Source organism: Choristoneura fumiferana, chromosome 2 (genome assembly GCF_025370935.1).
Source record: "Choristoneura fumiferana chromosome 2, NRCan_CFum_1, whole genome shotgun sequence".
Lineage (NCBI taxonomy): Eukaryota > Metazoa > Arthropoda > Insecta > Lepidoptera > Tortricidae > Choristoneura > Choristoneura fumiferana.
Window position 1 is genome coordinate 6,554,893 of NC_133473.1, and position 26,532 is coordinate 6,581,424.

At 36.2% G+C, this 26,532-nt stretch overlaps 1 protein-coding gene across 1 annotated transcript; it reads left to right on the forward strand.

Annotated features, from left to right (window-relative positions):
- The first annotated feature begins 66 nt into the window (after positions 1-66).
- On the forward strand, positions 67-24,915 carry LOC141441696 (TBC domain-containing protein kinase-like protein). The gene is made up of 13 exons (XM_074106507.1): positions 67-391; positions 515-767; positions 1,307-1,523; positions 12,109-12,371; positions 13,452-13,695; positions 14,618-14,779; positions 15,204-15,381; positions 16,589-16,795; positions 17,782-17,969; positions 19,521-19,604; positions 20,276-20,400; positions 21,312-21,483; positions 23,484-24,915. Exons 1-13 carry the CDS (start codon positions 202-204, stop codon positions 23,607-23,609), a joined length of 2,409 nt encoding a protein of 802 aa, XP_073962608.1. The 5' UTR covers positions 67-201; the 3' UTR covers positions 23,610-24,915.
- The last annotated feature ends 1,617 nt before the right edge of the window (positions 24,916-26,532 follow it).

Below are 26,532 nucleotides of genomic sequence, written 5' to 3' on the forward strand. Positions count from 1 at the left end.
TTCCCATTGAGACCAGAAAAAAAGTGACTTGATGTCAATGTCACTGTCACTGTCAGAATATTTTTATTTGTTTACGTTTATGCGGGGCGTACCTGCTTTTCCTGAACTTATTAGGATTTAATCAGTTTAGTAATATCGGAAAAACGAATTATATTTTGTGAAGAAACAGTCGTGAAGACTGGGACAAAAGTGATTTTCACTATGGACGAAGAGGATGTTAAGTTCGCCGCCTGTACATTCTTCGCCAAGAACCATCCCGGTGAAACTTGTGGCAGTAACGGACTGCCGCTCACTCCCAGCTCCATAACTATACTGGGTTGGGCGCAGCGACTCCTCACTATCGAGCACCCGAATTTGTGCACGTATCTTGACGTGATACGAGGAAAACATGGTAAGTTTACTACTTACAGCATTTTTAATTTGGATTCAATATAAACAAACTCTAAGCAGAAAATCGTACAATTAGAGCATTTTTTTCTTTTGGGCTGTTAATAATATTATTTTAAATTTTCAGAAAGAATTATTGTAGTGGCTGAAGTAATTGGAAAATCACTTAATGAATGCAAATCAAAGTTTTCCTTTGGAGAAGTAAAAAGCATTGCATTTCAAGTTGCAAAGGCATTGTCTTACTTGCATAACAAGGAGATAGCACACAGAAACCTATCAGATGATAACATATTCTTGGACAATAAAGGAAGAGTCAAACTGTTTAACTATGGAATGTACTACATGACCGGAGGTGGTGAAGAAGTGCTTTTTCCACTTGGGTATGTTATATATGACTCAGTTCAATGCACTAGTAATATAAATGGCTCTAAATGGTTTGGGTAAAATTACACATGGTGCTGCTTGCCAGTTCTGTTAGCTTGAACTTGGCTTGACATGCTACCGCATATCTTGAGTTCAACCACCAAATGGAAATAAACAAGAGAAAATGTTATAAGTCCTGGTTTCTATCGAAACCAGTGTTGCCAGAAATACAGTCAAAACCATTTAACAATATTGAAGGGACTGCAATATTTGGTAGTAAAACATGGTTTGGTTGTTATAACCAATGGTATTTTGGTGCAAAAGATCCAGTTGGGAGTTTTTTTCTTGGTTGTTACATCCAATATGTTATTACTGGACATAGTTACACAAAAAGGATCTAAAGCACTTTCAGTTATTCTTTAACTTAACTGTTGCTACTGAAACTAGATCGAAAATTGAATATGGAATTGTTGAGGGTTGGATAATTTTTAAAAATGAGTGGATATTGCTTTGAATTTTGAAAACAATATTCATATTTTTATTTTTTTTATTGTAGGCTCCCAAGATACTTAAGCCCGGAAACTATACTGAATGGTGGGGGCCCCTCAGCAGATGTGTGGTCATTTGGCATCATACTCCTTGAGCTGTGTATAGGCAAGTTGTGGACCAACCTGAAGCCTGGGCCTATCATGCGGCGAATACTCACACTGACTCATGCTGCGAGTCCTGCAGAGAGGATAGCTAGGGAAAATGATTTGTATGACAATTATAAGGTACAATGAAATACTCATTTTATAACAAATCTGGTTTCTTTCAGTTGTATTGGTATTGGCTACTTTCATTGGATGCTAGTTTACACCCTCGCTCAGCTTAGCCGAGTCGGCTCATTACTTAAACAACACTCACAGTGTGCGCAAGATAAATTTTGCGAAGTCCTATGATAGCACACCACACATCAGATGACGGATTTCTAGATTTTAAAATGAGTACAAAAATGAGAAATTAGACCCTTAGACTGTGAGGCCGTAGGCAGTGGCCCACGTCGCCTACGCCTAGTACGGCCTCAAACATTACAAATATAAGGCGACTCGGGGCTATTGTAACTAAACAAAAAAATAAGATGTATTGTAGAATTGTTATAATTTTATCATTTTGTATCTTACAGTAATATTTTCCAAACAAATTTCTCGCACATTTATCTGACTTTTCAGATTAATAATAGAAACTAGCAAAATACCTTTAGGTTAGCGGTAAAATAGTTGAAAATTGAAAAAAGTGACGAAAGCTATAATAGCCCCACCCCAGTGGCTATTGTATCTATCGCTCTTAAATCTTATGTCGTAAGAGCTACAATTGTCTAGCCGAGTTGTTGAATTTCATTTTGTAAATATTAAATGATTTTGAATCTTGGCTTGGCTTGGCTTTTTTTCTGAATAAAATCGGAAGACAGTCTTCTGGCGAATACAATGTAAAATTATGTATAATGGCCGAAAAAGAATATGGCGTCGTAAGGACGCCATCAGACGGCTCAAATACAATATCCCCCCAGCTACAATAGCCCTGGGTCACCTTAACAGATGTATATTGTCATGTTTTTTTTTAAAAAAAAAAGAAAAAAAAATTTATGCGGTATTGTATTTAATACACAATAATAAAGTTCGGACGCCAGGCTATTTTCAAAGAAAATAAAACAGCCAAAACTCAGCAGATAGAGGAAATTTGGACTTTTTTAACCCAAGCCGGGGACTCAAGACGTTGCAATAAAAACTCGGTCTCACCTGATAGAGGCTCCCAGTTCTCGTCTGATTTCGTCGTACTTGGTTAATAGACTCTTTAGCCAAAAAAATAACTTAATAATAGCTATGAGCTAATTACACATTTTAACTCTTAAAATTAAATTACAACCAAAATAATACGGCATTAAGCATTTGCCTTCTAATTTCAAAAAAAGTATTAAAGTAGCAAGCCAGAAGGGCATGTGGAATTACACTTCCAAATTCAAAATTTTATAGTTCTTCAATTATCTGACGTTGGTGCATCTTGCGTTAAAATAAAGTTTTCACTGACCGTTTATGGACGCAAAATAAAGTCAAAAACAAATACAAAAATTCGAAGCGTCACGGGCGGGGTCCTCATGGCGGCCGACACCTCGTGCTTTTCAATTTATAAATCTTCATCCAGCATGCCGAAATGCGATGCCGATGCGCAAAAATAGATCCAAAAGAAGGAATGGGTATTTGTTTATATATCGTCCCCTTACAACCAGAATCGCTTATCTGCATGAAATGTAGTTTCGAGAAAAAACGCATTTAAAGGTTTGCATGCTCTAAAAACTATAAAAACTAGTTTATACTAAAAGCATCTCTGTGTTATATTTAGATAATTTATCCCTTAATAGGATAGCGCTATGTTATTTACTCTATACTCGCGCTGAGTAGCTTAAAATAGGGCTTTTCTTCAAAAGGTAATGCAGATAAGCGATTTTGCCTGTAGACACGTTTTTTTATTATCTTTCAAACTAGAAAGTTTACGCAGATATATTGGATAACTATCATTTTAAGTCCAAAATTGAAACATTTTTCGCCGAATACAGTGTTAAAATGCTTACATGTTTTATACAATTTAAGTTTTTAGTTAAGTCTCAGCGCAAATAAGAGGTATTGGCTGTACACAAATCGGAATTTACCTCTTAAGCGCGCTTAATAGTGCAAAAATATTTCTAAGATATTTTGACTCTAGGCTTTTTTTCTTTTTTCTAGCTTATATGCAATGTAGCATTATTCTGTTTGTTTTTATCATTCAAAGACATATAACTTGTATTTTTCGAAAAGAGTTCCATCAATCTATTTCAACAAATAGGTACCAATAGCCCAAAATATAAATAAATGAAAACTAGCGAGCTAGTCTTAAATATAGTAATATATTTCTAGTATATTGTGAGATATATTACGTTATTCCTTTAATGTCATATGTGCTGCTTAATACATTTAATTATAGAACTTTTGATTACATGCATACAACAAAAAACATATTTTTATTCAAACATTTTAATAAAAAGGCACTTAGCGTCTCAAGGCTCAAAGTAACCACTGAAACAGTCATGGAAAAAGAACCGTAATGGTAATAAAACCATCAGTCATCTTCTTCATCAAAACGATAACGAGCATGGATATTCAGGTTTCGATGAACTAAATAGAAAAACATAGGTATACCAGATCCAGCAGACCGTCGAAATAAACCGCGAGTGTCATTTAGATACCTACTATTTACTACTTCGTATCGTAGGTACGTCGTATCAATGAATAGCTTATCACGGCATAAAACATTTACGTTGTCACACATTTTCATTGTTCTTGTATAGGTAATATTTTTTATCAATTACGACATGTCGTCTGACTTTTGAGTTTTGATACCAGACCCTGTAACTTTGCAAACCAACCGTCGAACAAGACAAGGCAACAGAAAATTGAATCCAAACTCTGTTGAACCTCTTTCAGTAGAGAATTTAAACTATCTGCATTAAAAAGCTATACACTAATCCACTGCCAATAAGCGCAGCTAAAAAATGAAGATTTAATTACTTTTAAAAAAAAATGTTATACCGGAGATTCACCATGGCTGGTTGCACTGGCCTGTGATGAAGACGTTATTGAGCGTGTGCCGGACGTAGTCACAGCTGAGACAAGCAGTGATGAAAAATAACCTTAATGGTAATAATCATCAGTCTTCTTCTTCATCACTGCTTGTCTCAGCTGTGGCTACTCAAACCAGCCATGGATAATTAATATTACCTAAGCAAGAACAATGAAAATGTGTGACTACGTAAATGTTTTTATGCCGTGATAAGCTTTTTCATTGATACGACGTACCTATGATACGAAGTAGTAAATAAGTAGGTTATCTAATGACAATCACCGTTCATTCTGACGGTCTGCTGGATCTGTTATAATGTTTTCTATTTAGTTCATGGAAACCTGAATATCCATGCTCCTTATCGTCACCTGAAAGAAAACACTGTTAAATTACGGAATCGCTGTATACATAGATCTGTTCACTCACGAAGGCGCGCCCCTCCACAGCTAATTATTAATGTACACGAGTAAACCTCGTAAGTACTTACACGTGTCTTAGTCTTAGTGTGCGTGACTGACGGTACGCTTGCGACTGAAGCCATAAGGACAAGTTCGAGCTACGCACACATAGACTTGTCGTACGGATACGTTACAATTACAATTCTTAATAGAATGTGGAGGGCGGACTTTCGTTAGTGAACAGATCTATAATTACCTAAATAAGTTTTTAACAAATTACTTATTCTATTCTTATTAATCGTGCTTTCAAGCGTGTCCGAAACCGACTAAGCTAGCCTAGACAAAGTGCACACTACTTTACAATACAGCGCGAAACGTCTAAGCGATACTTAAGCGATTTGGCTGTAGCGCTTCTTATGGTCGAAGCAAACATTTTTACAAGCAATATCGCCTATATTATATTAGTTTGTTTTCGCTGTTTACAATAATTGAAATATAAAGTAATGCTGAACGGGCAAAACCTACTAACATTTTATTTTAGCACTTTTAGGCAGTACTCAAATTGCATTTTTATTGAAATCTTAACATTCCAAAATAGCTTGTTTGACATTAAATATTTTTGCTGTTGTAAAATATAAAAAAATGCTGTTTAACCGACGCGTAGTTGTTTTTGTTGTTGATTTTCTTAAAAATCGGCTTTAAGTGAGCTTAAGAAAAACTTAACTCGGTATTGGAGTATCGTACAGTAAAACGGTTCAACAGCATGTAGATCTTGGAAAGTACATTCTAACGATATATTAACTTAGTTTTGCCCAAAAGTGACTTTAAGCGATTCTGGTTGTAAGGGGACGATATATATAATAAAAAAACGCCTCGCGGCTAGAACAATAAAGCACAAGTTAAAACTTGAAAGGAAAACGAAATATCAAAAGGTTGAAAAATCAAATAAATGGTAAACTCACCGTTTTTTCCGAAATTAAATCATCTTGAAATAGTTCACACTATGGTGAAATAAAATATAGGCTCTAGGCCATTTCTAACCAAAACACGCCTGGATTTCACAGATTAATAAAAATTCAATTCAAGCCATCTTGATGGATGGTGAGATGAAAGGAAAGTGAAGAAATATTTTTTTTATTACTCCAACAAAACTACTGACCATGGAATCAAGCCTTTTCAGCCTCTTAAACTCTCTAAACCAATGAAAATCAACACCTACCTCAATTATTTAATAATTTGTGACAGGTGCGTTGAAACTACCCTAAAGTAATAATTTTGTTAATAAACTGTCAAAACGATCAACTTGGTTGTAGAGTTGGAATACAACACTACAATTCACCCTTTCCCGAAAAAAAATAAAGCACTAAAGCTCTATCAAAGGTTTCAAAGAAAACAAAGTTTATTTAAGACTCTACATTGATAAGAAAATTAATAAGGCTGGGAAAACCTAAAGCAGATGTTTCTGAAACAAAATCAAAAGCTCCAAACCTAAATTCAAAGCATGCAACGATTGCAAACTTCAAACTCTATCATCCAATCTTCCAAAAGTGAAAGCTATTAATTAAAGATTGAACTCTATGTCCAATATCACAACAACCATAAGCTCAAAAGTTTTAACTTAACTATCTCAAAATAAGAAAGGAATCCCGGTCGAAGATACCAAGTCACTGCTCTACCTCGGCATCACCTGAATTCGCGTGACAATTAAATAAGAGAAGAATAAACAATTATTCAAAACATTAAGTCTAACAATTACTGCTAATTACTTAAACTCTACTTTCATAGAAACTCTACATAATGTTACTTGCTTACCCCACGCTAAGGATAACAAGATCAGTTAGGCCCTTCGCCACTGACTCGAAGCTAAACAAGTAAAATTATCAAAAAACTTAAACAAAACTCTCTGAAATAGCCTGTCACCAAGGACCAAAGTTCAGCTAGGCACATTCGCCGCTGACTCTAAACTATTCGAAAATTATTTAATTGTTAAGATAAACGTCCGAAAATCTAAACAAAAACTTACTTGACAAGCATGTCTCAAAGTACAAGAGATCAGCTAGGCACCTACGCCGCTGACTCAAGCTTAGTCAAATATTTTCTCAAAAGTAAATCCCAATAGCTAATTGAAACTCAAAATCTTACTTGCATAACCCGTCAAAAAAGACCAAGAGATCAGCTAGGCACCTTCGCCGCTGACTCAAAATAGACAAGTAATATTTCTAACAAAAGTTTAAATAAGTAGACTGAAATTCAGTAGGCAAATCAGCCACTGACTAAAACGCTACGAAGAACGATAACTCCATGCTTACCTCAACACTATCCTTACAAACATGGGTACAAAAATAAGCTTGAACGCTCTATGATAGAGTCGTAACTACAGAAAAATACACCGTACTGTGGTCGGCACAACCCCACTGACTTTCCGGACACAGACGTGTTCTAAAAAGGAAAAAACATCATGACTGGCACAACACCACCAGACTTCCAGGCATGAGTAACAAAATCTTGGCGCTCTACAATAGAGACGAAACCAGGAAAAAATACCATACTGTGGTCGGCACGACTCCACTGACTTTCCGGACACAGAAGGTTTCTAAAAGGAAAAACATCATGACTGGCGCAACACCACCAGACTCCCAGGCATGAGTATCCAAAAAGACTTGCACGCTCTACAATATGGAGACGTGTCAAGGGAAAAATTATCACACTTAACTGTGGTCGGCACAACTCCACTGACTTTCCGGGCACAGAAGTGGATAGCAAAATCTAAGAAAGAGGAAACAAAATCCTATAGTCAAATCCAAAGTCACAACAAGGAATGTGCACGCGTGCTAGTCTAATCCATGAACTCCCAATAGGATACTTAATAACTACAGCATGCAAATTCTAAAATTATTTTAACCAAAATGTTAAATTTAAATTTTAAAACCAAAATATGTGTGAAGAAAATTGAACCAAAAATATCTAAGTTCAAAGTTTTTATAGTAGAGCAAAGTATCTACTACTCAAAACTTGAAGAAAAATACACAAATCTACAAAATATACAAATTAGTTTAAGATTTTATGAGTTAGAAGAAAAAGTGTTCTTTCTAAACAACTACTATTCATGTATCAAATGAAAGACGAAAGAGCCAACATTAAATATTTTGAAATCTTCTTCAGAAATTGGAAATTAGTTTTACCTAACATACATCCTTTCAAGGGACCTTTATTCATACATTCCTAACACTCTACCATACAAAATCCCATAAACTAAATCCAGTTACAAAACAAGAGACAAAATTGGATAATTTTCAAAAATTAACATAGTATCCAAACAAAAGGCAGCCAACAACAAAGTCGAGCTTTCTATTTTTTTATAAAAATCAAAATAAACTACGCAAAGAGCGAAAGAATAATAAGTCAAAAAAGAGTATCGACTTCAAACTAAGACATTCCAACTCATAAAAAATGACTTTCCCTTTCATCAACAATTTTTTGCCATGTCTGTTTAGCAAACAAAAAATATCAAAGTGTATGTAAATACAATACACAAAAACTAAAAGCTATAGAAGCTTAAAGAACAAAGTTAAATTTTAATGATGTCCTTAACATGGTAACGACCAGTTGAACCCTTACTTAAATCTTTTAAAACATAAACGTTATTAGAAACTTTTTCAGTTATTTCGGATTTAACGAACTTTGGAGCAAGTTTAGCAGAAAAATAGTTATATGCATTGGATTGAACAAAATTACGTCTCCAAACTATGTCACCTACATTATATGAAACAAACTTTCTACCCTTATTATAAATGGCAGCATTCTTTTTATAAGCTTTTAACAAACTACTAGTAACCTTTTCAAAATAGTACTAAGATTATTTAAAGATTCGGCGTAAGATTGACGGTTGCCAATTTGAATTTCATCTAAATTATTAATAGAACTGCTTACTCTATGTAGAGCAGCATCGACAATGACTTCTCTACCAAACATCAGAAAATTAGGAGTAACTCCGTAGCTAAGTTTTCGCTACAATTTAAAGCTAATTGAACATGGGGTAAAAATTTTGACCAAGTTCTATGATCGTCTTTTACAAAACAAGAGATACAGGATTCTAGAGTCTTATTAAATCTCTCTATAACATTATTTTGAGGGTGTAGAGACTATTATAAAATATTTTAGTAATATTATATTTTTTAAGAAAGTCAACAAAATCTTTTGAAGTTAGCTGGGAACCGTTATCACATATCAAAATTTTAGGAGAGCCAAATTTTAAGAATATCTCTTTCTCAAGAAATTTACAAATTGATTTCGTAGTAGCATTAACTAAAGGAAACATCCAGACATACTTAGTGAAAACATCGACCACTGATAAAATGAATCTATGACCTGAATATGTTCTCGGTAAAATTCCAATTAAATCTAAAGACAACATAACCATAGGCTGATCCACCTTTTTAGGATTAACCATTAAACCAAATGGAGGAGAGTTTGAATGTTTATAAGCTTTACAAGTCTCACAAGAATTTATGTAATTTCGAACATCTTTAAACATACCAGACCAATAATAGTGTACCTTCAGTTTTTTCAAAGTTTTATGAATACCTAAATGTCCTGAATTTAAGTCATCGTGATTATTTCTAAGAGTCTCTATAACATGTTCCTTAGGGATAACTATTTTCCAATTTAAACGAGAATTAGGATCAAATTTAGCTTTACAATATTTATATAAAGTTTTATTTTCTACCTTGAAACTTTTGTGACGTAAAGGAAATTTTTGACAATTAACAAATATATTTTTATACCAAGGGTCAATAATATCATCATCAGGATATTCTATAGGAGTAATATCTATTGCATTTATTTCAAGTCTAGACAAAGTATCAGGAACCGTATGTAAACTACCTTTTTTATGTTCAACATCAAATGAAAATTGCGCTATTCTAGCGGCCCAACGCGCGAGTCTACCTGACGGGTTAGTTAACCTAAGTAACCACTGGAGACTAGCATGATCAGTAACTATAGTGAAATTCATACCTTCAATGTACGGTCTAAAATGCTCTATTGAATCTAAAATAGATAAAAGTTCTCTTTCAGTTGTACTATAATTTTGTTCACATCTTGATAAAGCACGAGAATAATAAGCTATTGGATGTTGTTCATGTTGTTCGTCTTCTTGACATAAAACGCTACCTATACCAACGGAACTAGCATCACAATGCAGAAAAAAAGGTTTTTCGAAATTAGGGCAAGCTAAAACGGGGGAAGAAACTAACATTTGTTTTAATTTATTAAACGCAATATCGGCAGACTCATTCCACTCAAGAGCTACGCAATACTCATCAAAATTAGTTAAAAATTCACGAACACAAGTCTTGCCGTTGAATTTATACCTAAATTTGGAAAGATCGGGTTTTTTATAAAAGTTACCCTTTACAGTCTGAATTGGTTTTAAATTGTTAGTAGCGTTCATTTCAGTTAAATTATTAAGATCGTCTAAGAAACGTCCTGACAATTCAATGTTTTGAGGATGATCATTCAAGTCATCAGTACAAGTCGCTACTGAAATCACTAAAGGTTGGTCTAACAGACTATGAGCTAGCCTTGGCTCCGATAGATCCAGTAATTCTTTCTCCATTTTAAAATGAAATTAATAAAGGTTATAAAAAGTCAGTCATTAACAAAACTTTCAGTTATTAAAAATTTAAATTCAATCTTGACCGAGCCAAACAATCTTCAAATATGCCAAAGTACCAAATCTGTTCAAAATAATGGATAATTAATTTTGTAAATATCTAATAGCAAAAATATTTAGTTGTTTTGTTTAACAAAAGCACAAGTACCAATGCATAAAACTTATTTCTCAACCAAAAATAACTTATTAAAAATATCAAATCCGAGAATATTTTGCTGAAAACATTCAAAACAAAATTCAAAATAAATATCAAAACAATAATAAGGAGATGCAACAACCTCAAATTCACAAATAAATGTAAATAAGTCCGAAAAACAAGTACTTCAGTCCCTGTTCTGGCGACAAATGTCATGTTTTTTTTAAAAAAAGAAAAAATAATTTATGCAGTATTGTATTTAATACACAATAATAAAAGTTCGGACGCCAGGCTATTTTTAAAGAAAATAAAACAGCCAAAACTCAGCAGATAGAGGAAATTTGGACTTTTTTAACCCAAGCCGGGGACTCAGACGTTGCAATAAAAACTCGGTCTCACCTGATAGAGGCTCCCAGTTCTCGTCTGATTTCGTCGTACTTGGTTAATGGACTCTTTAGCCAAAAAAATAACTTAAATAATAGCTATGAGCTAATTAAACAATTTTAACTCTTAAAATTAAATTACAACCAAAATAATACGGCATTAAGCATTTGCCTTCTAATTTCAAAAAAAGTATCAAAGTAGCAAGCCAGAAGGGCATGTGGAATTACACTTCCAAATTCAAAATTTTATAGTTCTTCAATTATCTGACGTTGGTGCATCTTGCGTTAAAATAAAGTTTTCACTGACCGTTTATGGACGCAAAATAAAGTCAAAAACAAATACAAAAATTCGAAGCGTCACGGGCGGGGTCCTCATGGCGGCCGACACCTCGTGCTTTTCAATTTATAAATCTTCATCCAGCATGCCGAAATGCGATGCCGATGCGCAAAAATAGATCCCAAAAGAAGGAATGGGTATTTGTTTATATATATAATAAAAAAAACGCCTCGCGGCTAGAACAATAAAGCCACAAGTTAAAACTTGAAAGAAAAACGAAATACCAAAAGGTTGAAAAATCAAATAAATGGTAAAAACTCACCGTTTTTTCCGAAATTAAATCATCTTGAAATAGTTCACACTATGGTGAAATAAAATATAGGGCTCTAGGCCATTTCTAACCAAAACACGCCTGGATTTCACCAGATTAATAAAAATTCAAATTCAAGCCATCTTGATGGATGGTGAGATGAAAGGAAAGTGAAGAAATATTTTTTTTAATTACTCCAACAAAACTACTGACCATGGAATCAAGCCTTTTCAGCCTCTTAAAACTCCTCTAAACCAATGAAAATCAACACCTACCTCAATTATTTAATAATTTTGTGACAGGTGCGGTTGAAACTACCCTAAAGTAATAATTTTGTTAAATAAACTGTCAAAACGATCCAACTTGGTTGTAGAGTTGGGAATACAACACTACAATATAAATAAATTTCACATATACAAGTATTTTCAGATTAACTGTAATACTTGCTAAGGGAAAAAAGCAGTTTCATATTATTGTTCATCATAATTAGTTAGGTACTTCATGGATTTGACCATACAAGTTACCAAGCACATATTTTTGTTCGCAGCAAGTACCAGAAGATCTCAGAAACATCATAGAGAAATGCTTGAAAATGTATCCCAGTGAACGAGCAACATTTGCTGAGTTAGTTGAGGAGTTATCTGAAATGGATATCAAGCTCCCAGAGGAGTGTAAGCCTCCACGTGGCCTAATGGGCTGCAAACTCCAGTATCTGTACCATTGGTGGCAGTTGGCTGGTGGGGATATACAGTCTGAGCTGAAAAAGAATGGCTTGATCAAAAACAGTCCACCAATACTGTCAATGCCTGTGTATGTATCTTTACTAATATTATAAATGCAAAAGTAACTCTGTCTGTCTGTTACTTCTTCATGCTTAAATCGCTGAACCAATTTAAATAAAATTTGGTGTGCTGTTAGTTTTAAGTTAAGACCCTGGAAAGGACATAGGATGGATTTTATCCTGGATTTGCGGATATCGAAAATTATAGTTATTTAAATGTTTCTTAATGTACTTTATGAGCTATATCAATTTTACTAATGAATGCATGGGTGAAGGTTAAAAATAAATATTTTATTTGTTTAATATTATCAGAGATACAATTAAAAATAAAGCTGGATTTGAGAATCAAACCCAGTTTCTTATCATCTCATGCTTTACTATAACTCGTAAGTTCTGAAATCGGATATTTATAAAGTCTTATGTATTTTTTTCCTGATAATTTAACGAGGCTTTAGCACACTAAATGTGACTATGTCTGCCTCATGGGGAGCCTTAGATATATACACCACACTACAGACATATATTACTCCTCCCTTGCACTGAAACCACATCTCTGGATGCAAAGGCCCGTTCAATGAATCTGTAAATTCGCGTCGCTGCCTCTGAAAGCGGTCGACTGAGAATTACATTTACACCTCCATTGAACAAGCCCATACCATCCAAATACCTGACTCTGATCTCCTTATTCTGATCACATTCCACAAGAAAGTGAATAAGGTCTTCAGTCTTATTACATCCCATACACAAAGGTGATTGCACAACTCTCATCAAATGCAAAAAACAATTAAGTGGAATGTGACCAGATCTAACACATAGTGCTGATACAAGAAGGCCCCTGGAAAGGCCGGCAAAATCAAACCAGAGAACTTTAAATACCTTATTCTGCATGGTACCATACCAAATGCCCTTTGTCAACGATGCTGTACTAAAAAGTTCCTGCCTTTTGGAAAAGCACTCCTCCAAGCCTTGTGTAAGAATGGTTTTTACCTCCACATGACATATGGATATGTACAGTTTTTAAAAAGCCTTTTCCATTCTGTACTTTAACATGATTTATGAATGTCCTCTAACAATATTCTTAAGTAAGTAAATTCTATGATTATCCACAGAGCAATCCTGCTGGATGGACCCACAATAGGTGGCAAAGATGGCGCTCTCTTCGACCGTCGTATCGCCAAATACAGCTTAGACCTTCTAAAGGCCCGTCTTGCCCACATTCCCATACATGACTATTACCCGCTGATGCATGAACGTAGGAAGGAGTTTGATGCTGTCACATTACCCAGGATAATTAGGGAAAAAGATACGGAATACCAGTTCTATAGGCTGCTGTGGTTCCAGAGGCTTATGCATGTGAGTTTATTTTATTAACTGACCTACAAAAAGGAGGTTTTGTATATTTCTATTTAACATGCTCGCTATAATGCTATATGCTCGTGGTAATGGCTACGACCATAAAATGAATACCGCGCTATACGACAATAAGGCTAATGCAATATTTTTTTTTAGAGTGTTTTATCGAATGAGTCACTACGGCTTAGTGTCATTCTAGTATCTTTCAAACACTGACTACCGATGGCGAACGTATTGAAGAAGTAGGTATGGAAATAAAGCATAAATAACCTAACCATAAAAATTTCATTTTTAATACAAGCTTTTTTTGCTGACTGTACTTGCACTGTCACCCAAACTACATTTGCATACCAAATTTCAAGTCAATGCTATTAACCGGTGAAGAGTTCCGTCCTGCGGAGACGATCCTGGCTGGACTACCAGGATGTCACTACTAGATTATTGTATTGTCACGCAATTTACATAAGTATTTCAAATTTCAAGTCAATCTGACTACTGGAAGTAAATCAAATTTAACTTGCAAGATTTGACTACAGACAGACAGACAGGGACAATGGGACAGGTGAAACTGAATAAAAGCTTGTAAAGAGCGACTAACCTTTCATAATGCTTTTTCCCGGGTCCGTCCAAAATTTAAAGCTACGTTTTTGTATTTTTATTTTAATCCGCATAATTAATATTATTTGAAAAAAAGGAGACTAGAACGCAGGTTTTTTAAATAAAACCTGCACAAACCAGCGAAGCAATTCAATGGTGCGTGTGAAGTTCCCAATCCGCACTGGGCCCGCGTGGGAACTATGGCCCTTGTTCTGAGAGGAGGCCTGTGCCCAGCAGTGGGACGTTTATGTATAGGCTGGGATTGATGGATGGATGGAAATGAATATTAGCTAGCGTTCATCTAGTAGAACTTCCTTTTATCTAGGGCTATCCCTACACGGCGTCCTATATCCGCGCGGAGGCTGAGGTGGACATCCCCCCCCTGATCCGCGGCGACGTGTGGGCAGCTTTGCTCGGCGTCGTAGGCGACATACAGGACCAGTACGAGAGGATCGACAAGGAAACACCAACGCCGACTGATAGACAAGTAAGCTTTTGGTTCCCTTTATCTAGTATTCCTTTGATCTTAGCAATACAAGGCAATTTTTTTTTTATAAAATTAACTTATGATTGACCCCTAATCAATCTTTTCATGCATGCACGTCGGTTTAGAGTACTTCTGACCCGACCTTTCTTAAGAACGTCCCCGATTTGATTTTATTACTATTATTTATTTATGTATTATTTAATTCATAATTGGCGAAAAGGTACCACCCTGGCATACAAATCATTTAACTCGACTGTACCTTGGTAGATACAAACCTTTTGTAGATTTGTACTTTTTGAATTTTATTAACTAAAGTATAATATCCATAGACAGGTGTTGGTGTGTGTACTAAGATAGGTACTGATATTAAGAAAAGCTCCAATTCCACCGGTAAAATACCACTAACATGTTTTTCCCCTATCAGATAGATGTGGACATCCCACGCTGCCACCAGTACTGCTGGTTGCTTTGTGGCGCGCACGGTCACCGCAAACTCAAGCGTTTGCTCAAAGCCTGGCTGCTCACAAACCCACAGTACGTGTACTGGCAGGGACTCGACTCGCTCACTGCGCCGTTCCTCTACCTTAACTTCTGCAATGAAGGTTAGTTTTTGCGCGTTCAAATGCGTGCGTTATTTATCTTGCTAAAATCTCAGGATTCAGCGCTGTTACTTCTTAAAACTCAAGCGTCTGCTCAAAACCTGGCTGCTCACAAACCCACAGTATGTGTACTGGCAGGGACTCGACTCGCTTACTACGCCGCAACACTCTACCTTAACTTCTGCAATGAAAAAAATAAATGGAATATCTGTCTTGCTCCTCCGCCAAGTAGTGAGGCCAAGTCGTGCGAAACAGCTACGTTTGAGTTGGAATAAATGTTTTACCGCTGATTCGGAGAGAAGCGAAACTCGTGTCCGGGATTTTGTTTATGGTTGTGGTGGTGGTGGTTCTCTTGATGGTGGGTTCAGTTACGTTTGCGTTGGTTAATTATGTTTTTATGTGGAGGGAGGGCGGGTTAAATTGCATGAAAAAACATTTTTTCCAACTCAAACGTAGCTGTTTCGCACGACTTGGCCTCACTACTTGGCGGAGGAGCAAGACAGATATTCCATTTATTTTAACATGGACCTCCGCAAAGTAACGCCTGAATCTATACAGTATTCTGCAATGAAGGTTAGTTTTTGCGCTTTCGAAAACGTGCGTTATTTAAGTGGCTAAAATCTCAGGATTCAGCGCTGTTACTTCTTAAAACTCGAGCGTCTGCTCAAAGCCTGGCTGCTCACAAACCCCCACAGTACGTGTACTGGCAGGTACTCGATTCGCTCACTGCACCATTCTTCTACTTTAACTTCTGCAATGAAGGTTACTTTTGGCGTTTTCAAAGATGTTCACATATTTAAGTTGCTAGCCGTTATAGCGTGACGAAAGAGTAACCTCCGAGTAAGAGTGACGACCGGATGGCTAAGTGGTTAGAGAACCTGACTACGAAGCTTGAGGTCCCGGGTTCGAATCCCGGCCGGTGCAGATATTTGTATGAATGATACGAATGTTTGTTCTCGGGTCTTGGATGTTTAATATGTATTTATTTATATAAGTATGTTTATCCGTTGCCTAGTGTCCATAGTACAAGCTTTGCTTAGTTTGGGACTAGGTCAATTGGTGTCAAGTGTCCCATTATATTTATTTATTTATTGTTACACACACCACACGCCATTTGTAATATTAGAAGCATTTCCATTTTATCTGCCTTCTTTAGAAGGAAAAAAACATGTTTCAAAATATTAGGAGGTGTTCAACATTTTTGTTACAGCTCGCGCCTTCGCCTGTCTCTCAGCCTTCGTGCCGCGTTTCCTCCACAAGTTCTTCCTGAAGGACAACAGTGCGGTCATCAAGGAGTACTTGGCGAAGTTCTGGCAGATGGTGGCATTCCACGAGCCCACACTGACGACTCATCTGCGGGATATCAGCTTCGAGCCCAACCTGTTCGCTATACCATGGTTCCTCACTATGTTCTCTCGTAAGTACTAGAACAAAAGTATAGTCAGCAAAAAAAAACTTGTATCAATTTTTTTACAAAATCTTATTTCCCAAACAGAAGTATTTATGTAATGTGATTTTATGGATTCTAATAAATTAATAACAAAGACTAAAGTTCCTGTTCCTATTATTGTTATATGTATATTGTAGTGTATTCATAGTAAATAACACATTATGTATAGTAACAGTTTACATTGAGAAACCGATCTACAAGGCGAACTTATCCCATAAAGGGATCTCTTCCAGTTAACCTTTGAACGATTGACAGGATAACACAAAACAGGAGTACAGTCATGAAAAGTTAAAATAATAAATACTTAAGTATAACAGTTTTAATGTAAAATTACCTTGGACACATCGAAATACCTAAATGCCATAAACATCTTCTCTCTTCTTCTTCTTTTTCAACCTTTCACCACCCAATGCTGAGTGTAGGTCTCTTCTAATGCACGCCATTCTTCCTGGTTTTGCGCCTTTCGCATCCAGTCCTTTCCGACCACTCTAACAAGGTCGTCGATCCAAAGCATCGGTTGCCTGCCTACATTTCTAAGCCCTACTCTTGGCCTCCACTCAAGCACTCGACTACCCCAGCTGTTGTCCTGTCTACGGCATATATGGCCACTTCCATTTTCTGCTCGCGATCACACGAGCTATGTCGACCAATTTCGTTCTCTTCCGGATCTCTGTGTTCCTGATTCGATCACGTAGAGAGATACCTAACATAGCCCGTTCCATGGCTCTTTGGGTGACTTGGAGCTTGTGTAGCACCTGCTTTGTCAACGTCCATGACTCGGCTCCGTAGACCATGACTGGTAGGACGCATTGTTCAAAGGTCCGACGCTTGAGGTTAATGGCCATAAACATAACAGTTTTGAATTTGTCATTAAATTGGAACTTACTTCATATGGTAGCTTACTGCCGCTCTTAACAATAAAGTACAATAAAACTGGTGTTTCTTTGTTGTAGATGTGTTCCCCCTCCACAAAATCCTGCACTTATGGGACGCGTTCCTAGTGGAAGGGCCCTGCCTCCCCCTTTTCATGGGCGTGGGGATACTGCGCCAACTGCGTGACACGTTGTTAGAATCAGGCTTCAACGAATGCATACTTCTTTTCTCTGATCTTCCGGAAATAGACATTGGAGAGTGCGTGAAGGTAAGTCACTGGCATTTTCTGGCATCTCTTACAGGACAAGTACCAGGTGGCGCCGTAACAATGAGGGCTAGATGGCGCACTGTTGCGTGAGGTTTTTAAGTATGGCTTTCAAAGTCTGTTATTACGGGTGTGAAAACAAAGTTTAGATTAAAATCATATTCAATACACATTAACACCGTACCATAAAAATATCGAGCATGCCATAGTGTTGCATAGTCCCCGTTTTGTTCGGAAAAAAGGGAGGACAAAGGTTTCCGAAAGACAAAACTGTCTCAAAACACAGACATTCATTGCCCCGGGACGCATATTTGCCATTTAATTTCAGATATTGCAAAATATTCACAAAATTATTCTAATCCCTACTTCCCTAAAATATTATTGAATTGCGAAAGCTACTAGCTCTGTGGCTGTCTGCCCTCATTCGATTCCCACCGGATTGTCTTTTATAAGGGTTTAGTATAGTTTTACACAACTAAGGGTCTACGCTAGCTGGCGCGGTTTGCACGGAGCGGGTGGACGTCTATTGAAAATAGTATGAGCAGCGCTAACTGCATGCACGGATTTTATTTGCACCGTGCACCCGCGCCAGCTAGACTCTGGCCAACAAAAGCTGTCCCAGACAAACCGCGGCAAATAAAAAAATTAAGCTGACAACACTTGATGTACACTGATTAAACGATGTTGATACTTAGATATTTATTTAAATTTTCCAGATATTAAATTATATTCGAGACTTCAAGCTGCATCAACATTTATTATACTAATGTGTGAAAGTTGATGATGCACTTTAGTAGTCCCTTGGTAAATTTTATGATCTTTGTCAGTGCCCATTTATGTTTAGGCCAGACGCATCAATTTTTGGACCATTTTGACCAGATTGGCATCTTCTAACATTTTAATTTTAACATAATCTTATAACATTTTCCATTTTGAGGATGGTAGGTTGAATTAAAGAAAAAGTAATTTATTTGTTTCTTAAAGCAGAAGTATCAAAATGATGAGTTTCGTAAAAAATGCGTGAACAGCTTTTGTTGGCCAGAGTCTAGCATAGGTCCTAATAATTTCTCCTAATGTTACCTGCGCATTAATGCAATCTATTCTAGTACCATCAGCCAAATATGTGGTCTACCACCCTAAAGTTGATAATCGTTTGGATGTCATAAAACAATAATGCCAATAGACGTGTCTGTCAACTGGAAAGTTCGACTTTAGCGACATATTCATTTGATAGGAACTTGTTTAAAAATTGATAGACCACTTATTTGGCTGATGGTGCCTACCGCGGGAAAATTAGATCCATCAAGTTCAAAGTCGAGTTTTAGGCGCGCTAAAATCGCGCAAAGGACTTTGATATTGGTAATTCGATTTCGCTGTAAATTCGTGAATGGCTGATTCCTGTGACATCTACCTTAGTTGATACTTAGATGTCTAAGATTTTGAATCGTATTGTCAATATACGTCCTATATCCAAATAAGGTTAACGCCCACAAAATCAAAAGCATTGCTTAAATATTGCTGTCGTATAATAAAACAAATAAATATTACTTTTAGGAATCCATTGAGATGTGCCGCAGCTCTCCTAGAAGTATCACATACAGGCGGTTTACGAATGATGCCGAAGTAAAGGATCCAATGGTGAGTAACGTTTTTGAAAAGACGTATTCTGTTTTGCTGCTTAACAACAAAAGCTAGGGCCGAATTTAATAGGGGTCTATGTATATAAGATTTTTTTGGGCAACCCTGGGACCATGGATATTGAAGACAATGGATAAATTTATTTAAATGTTTTATTTCATAGCTACTAAAATTTAATTAATAACATGGGCAGAAGCGTCTTCCTGGCAGCCTTTAAATCTCGCCAACACGCTTGACAAGGGTGGCGAGGATTGGCCCACTTCTATGAATACCAATACGGTATTTTGCCATATCTTAATATTATTATGAAAATATAGAATATAGAAGAAATTTAAATCGGTTGAAAATTGGATTTTGTAGTGATTTTTTGAAAAATCTATATACCTGTCTCTTTCTCAAACGCTTTTCTCTATGCAGCAAGTATGGCGGTACTGGCGTGTGACGTCAAATGCCAGTATGTCTTTCTATGTCTAATCTTGAATTTCAACCCTTTATAACTTTGTTATTTGTAAAGGTAGCTTAAAAAATGTTTTTCTATTCGATAACAGGCATTGTCTAGTTTTAATTTATAAAACACATACAAAATAGTCCCGTCTAACCCCCTCCCCGTAGACGTGTTGTAATTTAGGGATGACCCCATATGTAACATGTCTTTTTTTTTATTTTTCTAGGATTCAGTGGAAATACCAATGGAAACTTTAGCCGTCGAAATCTGTCCTCGAATCAGTCTGTCCGACTTCTTCTCCTTGATCTGCCAAGATAAGTGCTGTGTCATCGACATAAGGTCTAATTTGCTGTGAGTATAAAACTTATGCATCTTAAAAAGTAGATTGGCTACATTTGTAATCACCGTCTCTATTTTACATTAGGTCTCCGTCGCGATTTGTAACTGAATTTAAAAAAGGAACGTGTTCAATTACAAGTACCCTAAATAGGCTTGATAAATGGAGTGGAGAACTTCACTTCCAAAATTTCGTTTTGTCATTTAGATAAAAAAAATAGCTTTACCCCAAGGCTTCGCGTCCTTGGGAGCATTCCAAATAATCACCTTCAGTCCAACTACTATACACAAGGGCTACCCACTTAAGTGTCAAGCCTAGCTCCATTGGTTTTTAAACTATGCGTTGTGGGAGACTGAGCTTCGCTCGTAGTATGTTTTTAATAAATCGTGTTTTTTGTTGAGAAAAAGCATGTATATATAAACTTAAACGTAAAACGCACGCTAAATAAATACAATTTGACGACCAGATGGCCTAGTGGTCAGAGAACCTGACTACGAAGCCTGAGGTCCCGGGTTCGATTCCCGTGTCGGGGCAGATATTTGTATGAAAATACGAATGTTTGTTCTCGGGTCTTGGGTGTTTACTATGTATTTAAGTATGTATATATCTATATAATTATATTTATCCGTTGCTTAGTACCCATAACACAAGCTTTGCTAAGCTTACTTTGGGACTAGGTCAATTGGTGTGAATTGTCCCGTGATATTTATTTATTTTTATTTACAATAATAAGGGGCTGTTTCACCATCCATTGATTAGCGTTAACCGACGGTTAAATTTGATGCCGTCTCCGTCTATTCGAACAAAACAAATAGAGACGGCATCACACCTAACCGCCAGTTAACGCTAATCAATAGATGGTGAAACAGCCCCTAAAAATATTAATCTCATACCTCACCGTATCTAACAGCACCTCTTTTTTCAGCTACGAAAAGAGCTGCATAGAAGGCAGCATCAACATCCCATACAGCGGCGTACACCTCGGCCAACACGAACTGCAAAGTCTTGGCCCGTACAACCATAAAACGCTGTCTGAAGCCATGAAACTGAATAAAACTGTCGTAGTCGCGTCCACTGAGGATGAGACCACTCAACTGGTGAGTGTGTAAAGATAAATTATATCTGTATGATAGATACTGTATGTATATAAACGAGATGACAACATGGAACAGTATACGCGATCGACTGAAACAGATAACCCTAGTAGATCAATCTTGACAGTCAATCTGAACTGACTAGTGGACCAGATTGGCCTAATTAGGGGTACACATACCTCCATAGGTAGGCAAGGTTGCATCAAACGGTACGCGCAGCAATCTTAATCCATACTTCCATACTTAGGGGCTGTTTCACCATCCTTGATTAGTGTTAACTGACGGTTAAATGTGATGCCGTCTCCGTCTATTCGAACAAAACAAATAGAGACGGCATCACACCTAACCGCCGTTTAACACTAATCAATGGATGGTGAAACAGCCCCTTAATATAATAAATGTGCAAGTGTGTGTGTTTGTATGTATGTTTGTCCGTCTTTCACGTCGAAACAGAGCGACTGATCGACGTGGTTTTTGGCATAGAGTTAGTTTATGGGCCAGAAAATGACATAGGCTACTTTTTATCCCGGAAAAATGCACAGTTCCCGAGGGAGGAGCGAATTTCACGCGGGCGGAGCCGCGGACAAAAGCTAGTTAATCAATAAAATCCAGCCAAATGCTCGCGCACCGAGGATTCCATACGAATTTGTAGATATGGCAAAATTTAAGCTATGGAAGGCCATGTTTATAAAATTCCAGCCTGCTTCTAAATAAAGTAGTAAGTATAGTCCGTAGTAGTAGTGTCAACAATCTGACAGATAAAGAAAAAAGTCACGCGCTCATTTAGCTTCTTCTTTGTCATCCCAATCAATAACCAAATCAATATAATGTAGTAATAAATGCATAATTTTAATTTAATTCAATATAAATACGATACAATGTATTGAATAATTTAGTTTTAAGTATTATTGTGTGCCCTTGCAGGGCTTCATGGACTGACTTATGCAACTGTAATGTAACATCCTTTTGAAAGGCTTTCCTATCAAGTTAACAAAATAAAGTTTAGTCTTAATAACTTGTATTTTTTTATTTTAATAAGATACAGTAAGCGATTATTAGAAAAATAATGTAAGATTGTTTTTTGGAGTCTTTTTGTATTTTTTATTTCAACTCCTTGTTACTTTTACGGTCATCCCGTAAAATCCATATCGATTAATCCAAAAACTAATTTAGTCAAATAACTCGCCCCTTGCCATTTCCGGCGCAAAAGTGCCCATAACGCTCGCCTTTGAAATCTACATGACTTAACAGTGAAATAAATAAATGAATAAAATAACAATCCGATATTATCCTCCTAACTCCCAAGTAAATTTTTTGATTTATGAACATCAAACCTTCATAAGTCAAAAGAAATGTTTGAGATCTGTATGTGGCATTAAACCCTTTGAGTCCTGCAAACCGCATTTCATAAAATTGAAGATATTAACTCTACCTTGCCTTTATGTTTATGAGATGTCCATTTATATAAAATGTAAATTTTCAAAATTTAATAGTTTACTTCAACATGGGAAAATTAGTTGCAAGCCATCAAGAACCGCTTTTTTGTCAAAACGTGTATTTGGAATGGCACACAGAATATTTAATAAATTACCAAAAACTATTATTAAGTTGGAAAGCATAAACGAATTTAAGCAGGCTTTGAGAAATTATTTAATATCAAAAGCTTACTATTCAATTCAAGAATATTTAAATGACACTCATAATTTAGATAAGAATATACGTATATAAGTAGTTACTATTATAAATGCAAGTGATACACACAACTTTAAAATATTTTGCATGTCTTTTTGACAAAACATGTCGCACTATAAATTGTATGTAAACCATCTTTTTTGTACCATGTTTGAGCAAATAAATGACTGATTACTGACTGATTACTGAAACTTTATGTCATTTATGATAGAGTTTGATATTCAAATTACAATAAGTCCTTTATAAAGGACTCTGGGGCGTTAGGAGGTTATGCAAGATCTTGTAATATTGACCACCATTTTTTCCTACAGTTCAGCGACTACCTGGTAAAATGCGGGGTGCCGCGTGTCTGCATATTGCACGGAGGGACCAGCGCACTCCACACTCACGTGCCCTCGCTCTTCACGGTACCACCAAAACGGAATGGACACAAATAAACACCACACTCATGGGAGAAGATACGAAATTGTGCGTGAACGCTACTGGCTATTAGAAGCTGTAAAACGTCACAATAGCTTCCTGCTGCGCGAGCCCGCCTCACAACCCCTAATAACCCGTATCCAGCCCCCGTGGACCGAGCAGGCTATATTATTTAATAGGAAAGCGATTGGGACAGTTCGATTTTCTAATTTTGTAGTAGCCCCCCTGTTACTCGATCGTAGTATAAAAAGATGAAACAATGAATGGATGACGTAATAATTTTTAAGTGGGTATCACTATTAGATATCTTTATAAGTGTTTACTGCAATGAAATTTCCAAGTAACATGTAAGTTACACATGTAACACGAAATATTAGAACATAATTTGATTTCGGTTAAAGAACAAGTCATTTTGACCCCTGATTTTACAAGTTTGATTTCATCAAGCTATTAATTAACATTGTGAATTCTAGGTTATTCTAAGTTTACTCAACCAGACGATTTAATTAATTTCGCGAAAAGTTTTAAAATTAAAGGTTTTAAAAATAAATGATAGAATAGTTCAAAGTATTCCGTTAGACCAAGAGCCCGCGACAGCCAGAACTCCGTTATTATATAAAGGATGAAAGTTTAAAAAATGGTACTATAATTGTTCCAATCGTTTATTTAACTTTTGACAGCTCGAGTACTAATTAAAATAGTGATGCCCTGATGCGTTACTGATTCGATTTCTTTGAACAATCGATTTTATTCATGAAGAAGTTATAATCGATTTAACACATTCATATTTTATTTTTGCTCAACATTTTGCATTGTTTTATAAACATTCGCAGGTGTTTAAGTTACTTTATCTTATCATATTAAAATAAACCATTTATGTTAAGTTAATATGTTTATCACTTCCGACGGTAATTTAGTAATTTTGTCAATTATGAAGCGGCAAAACTGGACACAGCAGCGACGCCAGTTTGTCGTCACTCACAACGAGACGCCCGTGGTATGTATAATTAAAAATAGTATTACAGTGCCTATTTTAGTTGTTTTAACTTTTTAATCCCTAAAGGCATATTAATGTATTTATTATTTTTAAATGATTTTGATATAAAATATAATCACAATAATTTAAATGTATGTTTTATTTATAAAATCGATTTACTTCAAAACGGTTTTTATTTATAGTCTATGGTCATTCATTACGAATGGTAAATCACTGTGGGCGGTACCCGTCCATGAAGTACGGTATTCTCTGTAGTACATTGTACCGAAAATTATTGTAAAACTTCACGTGCGTGATCTGTCAAAAGTTAAATAAAGGAACGACTATAACATAACTGGTAAATAACACGTACCTATCAAACGTGATAGAATATATATAATATTGTTCGGAATGATATTAGAAATCACTTCCTTTATTGTCAGACATTTGTAGGGTTGCAACCCCCTGCCTTAAACTCTTAAACTATGTTTAAAAAGATTCCTTACAAAAAATATTAGCATTAGCAAAGCTTTTTGTAACCAAACAAGTATATAACATACTTTAAAAGAATGTAAAACAATTTCATTATAAAAAAAATTGCCCATAATGTTAACTACCAGGTAGTTTCTATCAGCGAACTGAGCCGTCTGCCGAAGTTAACAGAAATCAAGAAAAACACAGTGTATTTATTAAAACATTACTATACCCCGTTATCAAGCGGGCAGTTTGGTGGCTAACTATACCTATAGTCGGTCCTATAGTCCAGTCGTGATAGCCAATGGAATGCCTCACACGCCACGGTCATCTTTCTATACATGACCAACATTCAACTCGAAATTAATCCTTCTGAAATGGAATTAAAAATCAAGTTGATTTGTCACTGGTTTTTCTGAGGCGTAAGAGAACGTCACTTCGTTTGTTTTCTGGCGGTGAAGAGGTTAAATTTTATTTATTTGTTTGTTTACACACACACACACACACACACACACACACACACACACACACACACACACACACATCTGTCATTATCATTACAGGCAGACATGCCTCTTGTGAATGTGACAAAGAAGTTCCATAAATAGCTTATTATCTAATATATAAAATTCTCGCAAATAAATAACATAGCAATAATCCAGAATGGTGTTAAGATTGCTCAAACTCGTAAAATAATAAGAAACGGTGACATGGCTATCTTCTAATTTTTAATTATATGGTTGCAGTGGTCGTTAAATTGGTTACCTGCTAGATTAAATGTGATTATTACTTGAAATAAAAAAAACTATATATTTATATATTAGATGTGCCTGTTGGTAATTTCATTTTTACATTTTCTTAAATAGTGTTGACTGTTTAAATAAGATTTGTAAAAAATAATTAATGCACGCTGCGGGGCTACTCCGAAATTCGAAAATCGGAGTTCGTGTCGCTCCGTCCCTCTGACACTTATACTATTTAATACGAGAGTGAGAGGGACGGTACGATACGAACTTCGATTTTCGAATTAGACGTAGTTATGCAAACAGGAACCAACCCACACCCCCTAGTATTGAGATAAGTAAGTATGCAACAAGTTACTATAATGCACTCTATCGAGTTGATAGAAGGTTGTCGATGGAGGACAAAAGGAAACGTCTTCTTATCTTTTCGCATATATAATTAAACGTCTTCTTAGTTAGTATTTGGGTTCACAAGAATAAATTATACACAAAATTACGGCTCGCGAGGCGCGCGCGTGCGACCGTTCGGAGTTGCTAGGCGAGAGAGAGAGAGATGCCGAGCGAGCGAGAAGGCACAGGTTGCGTTCTGAAATCAAAATAAGGTTCGCGCTACAAGGTGCATTTTATTAACTTGTTGCATACTTGTCTAAACTTTTGGGGGAGGTGTGGGTTGGTTCCTGTTTGCATAACTACGACCAATTTCTGAGTAGGCCCTCCGACTATATATAATTTGGTGACTGTAGTCAT